Source organism: Sphaerodactylus townsendi, linkage group LG06 (assembly GCF_021028975.2).
Source record: "Sphaerodactylus townsendi isolate TG3544 linkage group LG06, MPM_Stown_v2.3, whole genome shotgun sequence".
In the NCBI taxonomy this organism is placed as follows: domain Eukaryota; kingdom Metazoa; phylum Chordata; class Lepidosauria; order Squamata; family Sphaerodactylidae; genus Sphaerodactylus; species Sphaerodactylus townsendi.
Genome location: NC_059430.1, coordinates 42547423 through 42560695, shown reverse-complemented (window position 1 = coordinate 42560695; position 13273 = coordinate 42547423). Strand labels below are relative to the sequence as shown.

The 13273-nt window shown below is 38.5% G+C and overlaps 1 protein-coding gene across 1 annotated transcript in view; it reads right to left on the bottom strand.

Annotated features, from left to right (window-relative positions):
• GUCY2C (guanylate cyclase 2C) overlaps positions 1–13273 on the bottom strand; it is an 86254-nt gene that overhangs the window by 52031 nt on the left and 20950 nt on the right. Inside the window, exons 8-11 of the mRNA XM_048500906.1 lie at positions 10710–10845; positions 8806–8891; positions 4551–4662; positions 101–182 (exon numbers count right to left, since the gene is read on the bottom strand). Of these exons, the coding sequence (XP_048356863.1) occupies positions 101–182; positions 4551–4662; positions 8806–8891; positions 10710–10845 (416 nt within the window). The remainder of the gene's footprint in view (positions 1–100; positions 183–4550; positions 4663–8805; positions 8892–10709; positions 10846–13273) is intronic.

Genomic DNA, 13273 nt, shown 5'->3' with positions numbered 1-13273 from the left:
GAAAAGCCTGTGGAAAGGAAAAGCTTTAGAAATTCAAATTCAGAAATAATTTGGGGACCCATGCCCAATAATGCAGAGGAAGAGAAACAGAGGATTGTACCTCAGTACCAGCAGAGCGATGATCAGAACCAGCACCACTGTCCCAGTAAGTACGAAAATAGCTATAACCAGAATTTGTGGACCTGTGAAAATGAAATGGGCAATCAGACAACCTCAAGAAGAATATTAAAACACCTGCTGAATGAGAATGGAATAATCTCGTACACACACTCAAAAATGAGAGCCATTAAGCTGTGGGCAGTTTTAGGCTCCACAAATAAGTGGGTTCCAGATCAAATCAAGCCTGAATAGTTGCTAGGATGTCTTCCTGTCAGTTGTTTCACATATTACAAGGAGTTATAAATAGTCTCAAGGGGGTTATATAAAACGGCTAAATACAGGTTTAACCTCTTTTGTTTAAATGTTTAAGAATTATATAGTTTCCAATTAATGCAATAGCGGAGACAAAAACTGAGAGAGTAACAAAAAGATAAGGTGAACTTTTTTGTCTTGCCCCTTTTGTCTCTTGTCCCTGTTTCAGAATCCCACAAGGTATGGGGAGATGAATTAAAGGACTGATCTCTGTTGATAATCAAGCCCTAATGAAAGGCACAAAATTCTTTTGACAGTTCTCACACAAGCTACTTTGCAAACCTTTCTCATTCATTTTATTTAGTAGGTATTCATGCTCTCCATCTACTGATTCATGGGCCAGTCTTATATCCCCAACAAAGTCATCCTTGTTAACACAGTTGCACTCTCTGATCCTGACTGGAAAGCAGGACATTGGGTCACCAATAAATAAACCCGTTAGCAGGCAAATGTGTTAGGCAAATTATAGAGTGCTTTTTTCTGCCTTGCGTCTTGGACTGAGTGACAGAAGGCTAAATAGCTCCAAGCATATTTACACAATGCAAGAAATTGAAAAGTATAAAGACGCATTTATATTTCTGACAGTCTGCTGCCATCTAGTGGTTCTGATCATGCAAAAGCCCTCCCTTGCACACATGCTCTTCGCCACCCAACTTCTTTCTCCTCAGTTTAAAACAGAGGCTTCAGCTTCATGTGAAGATGATTGTTATTATGGCCCATGTAGTGGCAGTCATTATAATGACACTGCATTTTTAAATCTCAGATCATATGGGTGAAAGGATGGTTAATAACTATTGAACCAGACAACTACTGAGAAATTGAAACACAGTGATCTTTACAACACATTCATATGGGGGAGGGGTCTGTACTGATGAATTTTATGGTTTGTTTTAATTGAACATTTAGTTTTTGAAGAAATTTGATAACTTGGGGAGCTAGAGATAGAGCAACTACACCAAGAGCCAAGATATTTCATTCTAAGCAGATCAAATTGAACAGACAGAAACAAGTCTAGATAAATTGAAGAGTCGTGCTTTTGGAATTTGAAAAAAAAATGTAATTTGAAAGGGGAATGAAGTAAAAAAAAACGGTCTGTCAAGATGGAACAAATTTCAGTTATTGTTACATTACAGAGAAAAAGTTCTCATGGAACATGGAGAAAGGCCACTGCTTGGGGACTGGGGCAGAGAAACAACAAGAAACCCTGCCATTTGGAACCCCATTGTTGTTATGGGCAAACTACAGAAGCCTGTACTCATATGGAAAACACTCAATACCTGAAAGAATGGAATTCTACTGCTTCCTTCAGACTGCTCATGAAATCATACATTTTGTTTGTTTATATGTAGACTCCATGTGTCCCTCCTAGAACTAGATGACTGTCTGAGGAATCTTCCCTCTACCAAGAGTATGCTCTACAACTTACATTAAGAAAAGGGGCATTAAGAAAAGGGAGATATCTCATGGTGCACTTGCAGTTATATAGTTTTGCATTTTAACCTATGGGAAGGAAGAAAATAACTAATTTTACCTGTGAGGACAATGCTATGCACACGCCTATCCTCCATATGGAAAATTATTTCTGTTGAGCAATAAGAGCAGGTACCCTGCCTTTCACCTCTGTTTTGATATTAGCCCTAATTTAGCATGAGTGGTTTAATAAGTATCTAAGCACAGCAAAGGAGCGGGGGAAGATGTGCCTGGGAAGGATGGGGAGTCTGGTCACTCCTTTTAAAAAGTGCTGCATAATAGGACTACAAACTGTTTGAATTAAAAAAAATGTTTTTTAAAAATATTTCTGAAATATTAGGGCATTGATATAGGAAAGCAGGTAACTTTTTTACTTATTGATAAGGGCTATATCAACCACTCTGGTATTAAATAATCTTTTAAAAACAGCTCTGATCCACGCGTGGAGAAATAATAGTATGTTATTCACCACAGGTTTTATCCAGGGCAGCCATATCAAAACATACACATATCTAATAGGGAGCTGCAGATATTTACTCCCAATTTATTTCAACATTCATTTTTAATTTGATTGCTGCTTTTACTCTGTTACAAGTGGGAACCTGCAAGGTTACCTCATTTGCCCCTTCTCTACTATTTCCTCTCTCCTAAAAAACCCCATAGCCTGTTCCCTTTTCCTACTTCCTTTCCACCTTCCCATTCAACAGCCAACTTAGAAATATTTTGCTCCTTTATCTTCAGGTTTCTCTCTTTTCCCAGGAGCCTCTGCCTAGGTAAACTATGGCCCAGTTGTGTGGAGCTGGCTACTAGGCCGGGCACACTTGCAATGGTAGGAAACCATCAAGGACTTGTTGGGGGCCACCTCATTTTCCTCTATATACACACCCCATACTACTTCCTCGTTCCCTCCTCGTGGCAACCCCCATATCCTCTCCCCTTTCCCCATCTCATTCTTGCTTTATCAGTCACTCATCAACCTACATCTTATTTGCCTCCCATCTTCAGCCATATGTATCACTGATTTGCTCCATTTATATCCCAATTTTCTCCACAGTGAGGACTAAAGCAGCTTAAACCTTGGTATACCTTGGAGGTTGCCCATCCAAATGCAAACTTCTTCTGCTTCTGAGATCCGACAAGATCAGTCTAGCCTGGTGCTGTCCAGGTCAAGGCATTAGTATATTGATGACTAATTTTATTTTATTTTGACTCTTAACAATATTTAAAGTCCTTTAGTAAGCAATGTCGAAAGGCAGGGATATAGCTACCATTAATGAATAAATAAAATGTTGATGCAACAGTGGTCGCATCTTGCTTGTAGAATGAATGTCACTGCCCTTGTGGCTTGCCTGTCACCTTCCCTGCTGTCATTTAGATGCCAGGACAAAGCATTTCTTTTCACCCAGCTTTTAATCAAGCAACTGATCTTTTAAAATTATTTTTGCTGTCTGCTTCTAGCCCAAGAAATGTCATATGGGACCTGTTTCAAGCCATTTAATGTTTTGTGCTGTTTTTATGATGTGTCTGGATTTTTAATGCTAGGTTTTAATTAAGAACATAAGAACAAGCCAGCTGGATCAGACCAGAGTCCATCTAGTCCAGCTCTCTGCTACTCGCAGTGGCCCACCAGGTGCCCCCCACCAGTGGCCCCCAGGATGTGAAAGCAATGGCCCTCTGCGGCTGTTGCTCCCGAGCACCTGGACCGCTAAGGCATTTGTTTGCTCCCGAGCACCTGGACCGCTAAGGCATACTAATTGTTTGTTGATTGTTAATGAGTTTATGCTCTTCTATGTTTTCATCATGATTTACTTGATAAGTCACCTCAAGCAGATTCTTTGGAAAGACTGCACAGGAATTTTCTAAATAAATAAATACTAGAAAAATGTAACTGGCTGGAGTATGGTATCAACAGTTCAAAATATGCCACAGCAGCTGCAGTAGAAAAAATGGAAGGCTATCCACAGCATGGTGCCTTAAGGCTTCACACTTAGTTATACATGGATCTGTATCTCAGTCACAGCCCTTTATTGGCATAATAGATAGATAAACAGTTCAGTTAAATAAGCATCCAGGCCAAATTCAATGCCTGCAGTTCTTCATTTTATTACTTGAAATGCATCCTTTTCCGATAGCATGGCCAGTGATTCAAGGGATAAGCCGATAGACCTTACTTTTTGCTCAATACATACTAGCCAATTTGATGACTGAGTCAATAACTATTTGGTAAGTAAGACCAGTGAGGTTAAAATCAAAATGAAACCAATACTTAATAGTTATAAGCCAAGATGCATCCATTCCCCATTCAGAGAGTTTCCTTGAGGGAACATAGGGAAGGAACTGAACCCTAAAGAATGACACAACTAGCATAATTCACAAGGCATCCCAAAGACACAATAGTAACAGTGATTTACAAGGGAAATGGTAGCAGGAAATGGAGACTGCACTTGGTAAGCAGGAACAGTTGGAATGTATAAAGTAGCACTTTCAACTGTATGTACATTTTTTAACACTGGGATCTCAGGAAACTGATCAGTAAGAATAGTGCTTCCCAATGAGTGGCCAAACTGATCTGAAATTGGCTAGATATTTAAAAGGAGAAATGAAAGGTTGGATTAAGTTACCAGTTAGTACCACCCCAGAGGAATGCAGAGGTCAATTTATAGTCTCACCACGGCTAGGAATATCATTAGGCAGGGTGTGTTTGCTCCAGCGGAAAGATGGTTTGTTCGACTTCGCCGTCGTCTTATTCAATTGTGTGTCATACTGAAGGAGGATCTTATACTAGAATGAGAAAGCCGAGGAAAATTGAATTTTTCCATGTTCTTTTCCACTGGATGTGTGACAATAAAATGAAAACTAAAATGAAAACTAACTTCTTTTCCACTGGATGTGTGACACTGTGTGACAATAAAATGAAAACTAATAATCTTAGTCACTTTCCCTATACTTTTCATAGCTTAGTACTGCATTCCCTCTTTTTCTAACATATTGTCTGTAGCTTTGCTATCCTTGCCAAAAGAGAGGACACAGACCTACAAGTTCTAACACTGCAAACTTTATTCATGTATTAAGTCATGAGGGGAGACTCTTTTTCAAAAAAGTTTTAACATATGCATTTATTCCTTATGCACTTTTTCTTTGAGTATCTTGCTCTCGTTGGCTATCACCCATCTGAGTGAATAACTGCAATATCCCATTGTGTGCTCACAGAATGGCAGAGACAGGATTACCTGCAGCAGGAATAGTTGATTTTAAAAATAAATATACATACTCACTATGGAAAAAAGGAGCACACAGCTCCAAAAGCACTATTTTTTTGGTAAAAATGCAAGGAACATGACACAACTAGCATAATATTTTGGAATGTCACGTGAGTTACAAAATGGTACGGGTAGGCAGGAAAAAGCCTTAATATATGACACTGGGGGCACCTCCTAAATTGTTGCTCTTTTTTTTTCTTTTTTTTTCTTTTTTTTTCTTTTTTTTTAGTAAATATTTTTTTTAAAATAGTTTTTATTGAGTTTTAAAACATTTTACATATTGCATTCAGTCATTTCGACACTTGGGTATCCAACATTGTCCGTTTTTGTCTATGAAATCTAACTTTTGACCTTCTCTATTGGTCCTATATTGACCAATATCTTTATCAAACATTATAACCAATAAACAGTTCGAAATGTTTCCCCTTCTCAAGGGTTCGTTTACACCATCATTTAAGTTTCTTAATTGTTAATTCTAAACTATACCCTTCCTCCCCCTTAATTGACTCCGTCTAATATAATTAACTTTCCAGATCAAGTTTAGTGGGAGTTATCCCAGTCATTAATGCTCTTTTCTTCCTTTTGTTTATTTTATTTTTTTAATCTTTCTCTCCTGTATGCTTCTTGCTCTGACTTTCATAGCTTTTCTGAGAAATGTAGCTATCCCTCTACTGTTAATTTCTCCTGCCTTTCCTGTTCTCAATTCTATATCTTAAGGCTAATATATCTTTAACTGTATACATAGTAACATCCTATCACTAAACATTATCTACATCCTTGGCACAAATCTCTGTTTGCATCTTATCTCTTGTTATACATTATCTCCTATCCTAATTCTTGTTTTTACTCTTATTCTTAATCTTCTTGACCTTAAGCTCTATAAACAGTATATATGTAGTACAGTCTTCTCTTATTTGTTCTGTTTGTTTGTTGTCTGTCTTCGTCATTTTCTTTGTTTTCCTTTAAATATAAAAGAATCAAATTTATCAGATAAGACCGTTCAGGTATCTACAATTAAATCTCTATATTGTTTTTCCACTTTCATTTTAACTTTTTCTCTAAATAATCAACATATAATTTCCATGTTTTCTTAAATTTTTCTGGGTTATCTTTTAACATACAGGTTAATTTATCAGCCTCCATTACTTGATAAAGTCTTCTATTCCAGTCTTCCACGTTGGGGGGCCGTGGTTCTTTCCAGTACTTTGCAATTTCCATTCTTGCCGTTGTGATTAAATACATAAACAGGTTGTTATTTCGTTCTATTATTTTGTTGTTATTGAATAGACCCAGGAGAAAAATTTCTGCTTTTTTTTGTAATTTAGTTTTTAAGATTTCTTCAATGAGGTTAATTATCTCTTCCCAATATTTCTTTATTGTTTCACATTCCCACCACATATGTAAAAACGTTCCCGTTTTTTTTTTACATCTCCAACATTTGTCATTGTTCATGCTTTTCATTTTATGTAATTTTACTGGTGTATAATACCAGCGATGATATATCTTTTGGCAGTTTTCTCGTAGGTCCATCGCTAACGTAAACTTTGCATTATTCCGCCATATTTTTTCCCATTCATCTGTTGTTATATTTCTTCCTATATCCTGAGCCCAGATTATCATGTTATCACTTATGTTCTCTTGTTCCGTTTTATAATTTAACAACATATTATATATTTTTTGGATTATTTTCTTCTTGTCATCTAACATCGCTTTTTCAAACTCATTCTTTCTTATCTGGAAGCCTCTTTCTGAATCTTTCTTATATGTTTCTTTTATTTGTATATAGTGGAACCATTGACACTTTTTCCCCTGAATTGTTATCTCTTCTCTATCTTTCAGATTAGTTGTTGTACCTTCTATTTTTAACAGGTCTTTGTAAGTTTCCCATTTCTCCGTGTTACTAAATTCTTTTAGCTTTAGTGATTCTATTCTTGAAATCCATAGTGGGGTCTTTTCATAGAACCAGTTTTTATATTTTAGCCATATCCTGGCTAATGCTTTTCTAATCAAATGTGTATTGAAATTGTTGAAGTTTTTATTGTGTTCTATAGGGAATAAGAAATCGTGCCAGCCTCTGTACAAGTTGTATCCCTCTAATGTAAGTAAATTGGTATTTTTTAATTCTATCCATTCTTTTATCCACGTGATTGCACACGCTTCATAATATATTTTCAAATCTGGTAACGCAAAACCTCCATAGAGTTTTTTTTTAATCATTTGTAAATACTTGATTCTGTTCCTTTTGCCATTCCATATGAATTTATTAATTGTTATTTTCCACTTCTGAAATATTTTATTCGATAATATTACTGGTAGGTTCTGATAGTAATACATTAACTTCGGCAGCACGTTATTTTTGATTACTGCTATTCTCCCCGATAATGACAGAAATAGCCCTTTCCACGTGTCTAAGTCTTGCTTAATTTTTTGCCAGATTTTCCCATAGTTGTCCTCAAATAGATTGTTATTCTTAGTTCTTAATTCTATACCCAAATACTTTACTTTGTTTACTACTTCAAAGCCTGATCTTTCCTTGAATTTTTCTGTTTCTTTATGTTTTATATTCAATAACAGTGTTTTCGTTTTTTCTGTATTAATTTTTAATCCTGCCAATTTACCAAATTGTTCTATGATGTTGTTTACTCTATTAATTTTTTCTGTGGGGTTTTCTATGACAAGTATCAGATCGTCCGCGTATGCCTTGTATTTATAGGTTTGATTTTTTACTACCAATCCTTTCCATTCCTTCTCCTTGTCTAATCTGCTGGTTAGTATATCCAAGTATAAAATAAATAACAGTGGGGATAGTGGACAGCCTTGCCTTGTACCTTTGGTTATTTTGAATTGTTTGGACAGTTGGTTGTTTATTCTGATTTTTGCAGTTTGTTTATGGTATATTGTTTGAATTGCTTCTAAGAATGGTCCCTCTATTCCTCTTTTTTTAAATCCTTTTATCATAAAAGCCTAATTTACACTATCAAACGCTTTATATGCATCCAGGAACACTAAAGCAATTCTATTAGTTGGATTTTTTTTCTGCATACTCGATAATATTTAACACTGTTCTAATGTTATTTTTTGCTTGTCTGTTAGGTATGAATCCTGCCTGATTCTCATTTATATATTTTCCTGCATATTTTTTAGTCTTTCGCTTAAAATTTTTGTAAAAATTTTATAATCCAAATTAATTAAAGAAATTGGTCTGTATTTGCTTGCCTCCAGAATTTCTCCTTTTTCTTTTGGTATTAGTGTTAACACTAATAACACTAATACTAAATTGTTGCTCTTGATGCCATTGAGCCATCTTCCCCACATCAAAAGACTTGGAACAGTCCTTTGGGGCACAAACCATTCTTAACTTGCATCTTCAACAAGAGGTTAATAAGAGGTTAATTGCTGTTAAAACAACTTCTCCCCAAAACACAAACGTTACCACCAGACAACACTGCTTTTCTGCTCTACTAACCACATGGTGCCCTTGACAGAAAACAGTATCTACTGAAGATACTTTATTGTTTACTGATCCACTTTTGCTCCTTAATTTTCTTGCTGTATTTTAACATTGATATTTTCTGCCTCTCTCATGTATTAATTTAAGTGCTACTCCCTCATCCCATCTCTGGCATGTCTCCTCATGGAAAAACTTCATTATGGCTTAGCTTACTTCATACTTATCCACAGATGTATACATAAGAGTGAAATTGACATCAATATCGCCAAAGTCATCCAGTATTACAGGACCCAGGATGCCTGTAAAAAAAACAGAGACTTCTACTGATAACAGCCTGGTCATTTCCCCTGAAAATAACATTCGGTAAGAAGGACAAAATAATGAGGAAAGGCAGTTTCTTGGGGGCAACATTCCATCCAACCTTCTAGTAAAGATGTGAATATACAAAATGGTTATGCTTTTGAATCCTGACCAAGAGTACATAAAAAGCCCAGCTTTGTCTTTTGCTTCAAGTGGAGGAAGCAAGATGGCAAGATCCTCCTGTTGATTTTCTTGGATGTCTGATACCAGTGATCATCAAGTTCTTCTGGACAAGTTTTTGGGTTGTGACTGGGAGGCACTTTCAGAGGCAGAGCTACAAGGGGGCCGGGGGTGCATGTTGCACCGAGCTCGCCCCTGGGGGGCAGCAGCCTGGCACAAGCCCAGAAGTCCCTTAGTCTTCCAGCTTCAGACCAAATGCAGGGAATCCCAGACTGGCATATCCTCCTCCTACTTCTCCTGAGCCCTGAGAGGAACACTGGAGAAAACTGCACAGTGACTTACATAAGAGAAGACACAGCACTTGTTTGGCTGCTCAGCATTGGCCAGTCCTCAGCTATGACAGAGAGTTCTTGCAGAAGCAGGTCTGATGCATGAGCCAGGTGCACAGCACCTCCGGCTGCCAAGTGAGCATTTGGCTTAAAAGAGGCCAAGGGAAGAGCTACCATTCAGTAGCAACATCTCTCCTTCATGCCTGTATTCTGGGATTACTGTGCTCTGGCTTCTGTGTGCTGTTCCCTGACCTAACCTTGTGCTCTTGACACAGGGAGTCTATAGAATCTATGACCTATGACTGGATACAGTTTTGGAATGGATAAGGACTAACAAGCTTAAACTTAGTCCTGACCAAAATGCAGGTGCTACAGATGGGCCAAATATTTCCTATTCTAGATGGGGTTCCACTCCCCCTGAAGGAGCAGGTTTGAGGGTGCTGCTGAACCATCCTAGGCCATCTGTTTAATAAGCAGGTGGTCGCAATGGTCAAGAGTGCCTTTCACAACCTTCAGCTGGTGAGCCAGATGCAGCCCTTTCCAGGTGGAAGAGATATTGCCATTGCAGTGCATACCCTGGTAACATCTAGATGACACTACTGCAATGTGCACTACTGCAATATGCCTTGAAGAGTGTCCAGGAACTACAGCTGGTGCAGAATGATGCACCAGATTGCAGTCATGTGGATCATATAACTCCAGCCATGTTTCCCCTATACTGGCTCTCAATTTGGTTCCAGGCCCAATTCAAGGAAATGGTATTGATCTTCAAAACTCTATATAGCTTGGAGCCTGCATACCTTAAGACCACCTGCACCTATATGAACCTACCTGACTGTTCTGGTCCTCTTCACAGGTGCTGCTTGAGGTGGCCCTGTTATCTGAGGCTAGATGACTAGCAACTGAAGAATAACCTTAGTTTTGGCACCAAAACTCTGGAATTTCCTTCCTAAAGAGATCTGTCTGTCTTCATCATAGTCTTCTGCCAGTGGGGGAAGGTATTTTGTTTTGTTTGGTACTCTTCCATTAATTCCCACTGGCCCTCTGTTTTTGTGTCTTGGTGTTTGTTGTATTTTAGTATTTATTTATTAAACATTGTTTTTATTAAACATATTACTAAACATTGTTTGCTTATTTGCTATCATGTAGCGCCTAAGGTCCAAAAGTGGCATACAATATTTAACATACTATTTTTTAAAAAAAAATTATTTTAATAAACTGTACGTTTGAATGTTTCATTCTGATGTGGTGAAAAGCTTTAGAGAATTGTCTTTCAGTTGATAACAGAAAAGAGCTACATTTGATTACCTGGAAATGTGACACTCCGGAAGTGTTCAATGAAATCTGCAGCAGAAAAGTCCTTTCGTGTGAGAAGCAGTTTCTTTAATGTAATTCCAAAGAGCAAAATGGCATCCAAATAACCAACAAGGTAGTCATCATTCAGCTGCAAGAGATGGGGAAAGCAGGTAATTCACTGAAGACATAGAGAATTTGCATTCCTTTCAGTGAACTTGCTAAGAACCATCTGAAACCCTTGCTTCCACAAAACACAGCAGAATATTGCACTCTATATTTTCCCTGGAGGAAGGTAAATAAAACAGGCAGTCAATGAAGTAGATACTCATATATCTGTTTCCACCATCAGCATGTTGCATCAGAGCACTTATTGCCAGGCAATTGTGAATTCTGCGGTCTATCAGCAGTCTATGTTCAACTGAACTGCCTCATCTAAATCTAAAGGCAGTTATGCACCCATGCCACATTTATCCCTTTGTCACTTGTAAAATCACCTCCCTTTCTTATGGGGCAAGAAGCATGTATTGAACACTCTTGTCCTCGCCTCTTCAGCTTTTTTCTGGCTCAGTGCAGGAGTAACGCATTTCCTCACAAATCACTTCTCCGGCTCCAGGTTAGTTCTGTCACCATGATGTGTTGCCTGTGAGTGTTTTTACAACCAAAAAGTTTGCATGGGGAATTACCATGGGGAAGTTGTATCGTGCCTGCCCAGATCAGTGTCCTGAGGCACATGCGCTCTTTCTTCCCCCCTCAAATGACCTCTAGAGCTCTAAAACCTGCTTAGAAGGGAAAGGACAATGCAAAATCTATTAAATATATTTCAAAGGAATGTTACATTGATTCACTGATGTTACTGCTATGGACTTTATGGTATGGATGAAGAAGGCAGCGAAAACATTTCCCTCAAATGCCACGATAATAGGGCATTTTCTGCTGGGAAACTGCATGCATCACAAACAAACTTAAGGAAACCCAGCAAGGATTTGAGCCATTCTGCCAACAGGACAGGTAGTGCCCTGCAAACCTGCCAGGGACAGCAAAAATGATTACACAAAGTAAGTATTCATGTAGTATTTATGTAGTGTTCCAGTGATGGTTGCTAGCTGAACAAAGGGTTTCAATGTTGGATTGGGGGATTCCCCCCCCCCAAACACATGGTGCAGGCATGGTGGGCAATGAGTGCTCCAGGACTGGCAGAAGCCAGCATGGATTCCCAGATCCCCAGACAAATGGAGGTTTTACAGATGCAGTTCACAGATATTTGACATATTTTTCACATTATTAAATAAAAATTTAAAAATAAAACAAAATCCACCAGAAACCACTCAACCAGAGAGCAGAACAAAAATGGAGGTTGGAGGGGATGAGGAGAGGGCCGGCAGGAAAAGTGGGAGGAGGGTGAAATGACATAGGTATAGGAGGACACTGTTACGGGGGGGGGGGGGGGGGGGGGGGGGGAAAAAGGCCAAAGCTGGCATCGCGTATACATTTACTTCATCTTTCTTGAGAAGTCAAAAGAAAGGTCAGGTTTTCCCCACAACTGGAAAACACAGGGCTTCCCCTTAAAGAAGCACAATTACTTCAGAGCAGTTGCGTAAGGGAAAATCTAACCTGAATCATATATGGAAGCTGTTGCATAATTAAAAGCAACAGGCTGCTTGAAGCAGGGAACACATGAGTGTGTAATGGGCCAAAATTTGAAGGGCATGCTTTGGAGGTGCAGATTGGTTGAGCAGGGCTGCATTGTGGCCCTTCCCGCCTATGAATATGAAAATTACTTCCCAACATTCATATTCATTTAACAAGTCTCTAGCAAATGAACTCTTTTTAGTTTTTTACACCCCCCTTTAAAAATCAGATTTTTGTGCAAACTTTAGTTTTTTCCTAGATATGTAGAAATCTATATTCTAATCCTGGCTGGCCCTGTTGTATGGATTTTGTTTGTCTATATAGGAACCACTTATGGCTATTACATATAAGGAGATGAAGTAGAGTTATTCTGTCACCAGCTCATACATCCAACATTAATCTGGTTTGGATGAAGAAATCTCTGTTCTACAGCACATCAGTTGGAATGTATTTATTTTATAGAAGAACTGGCTCATGGGTAGGGTGTGCATGCTGTCTTGTACAGCATGTGAAAGCAGAATAGAACACCTACAGAATCACAATGTATCAGAGTGAGAACACTGTAGGAGGGAGAGGTTGAAGGAGAGAAGTGAGGGGTGGGGGTGGACAGCAGCAGGCAGGGGAAGAGTCCCGCACCACCAACCACCTTGCTGCTTCTCCATTTAAATTGTTCCATCCCAACTCATAATCTGTTGGCTGATAATGACCCTCTACAAGTGTTACATACTATTTTAAAATGCTACTAAAGATCATGCCAGGTGGAAAAATTTTATTGGAGCACCTGAACGGTCCATGGACAGATGCTGAAGTGGCAGTTGGATTTTGACAGTTGAAGGTGATTGGCAGCATGGGAAACAGAGAATAATTAGAGGGCTGTGTTTGGTCAGACATTTTAGTTACCTTCAAAAGATATTTATTGACTGCTTTAAACTGAGGCACGGCAACAC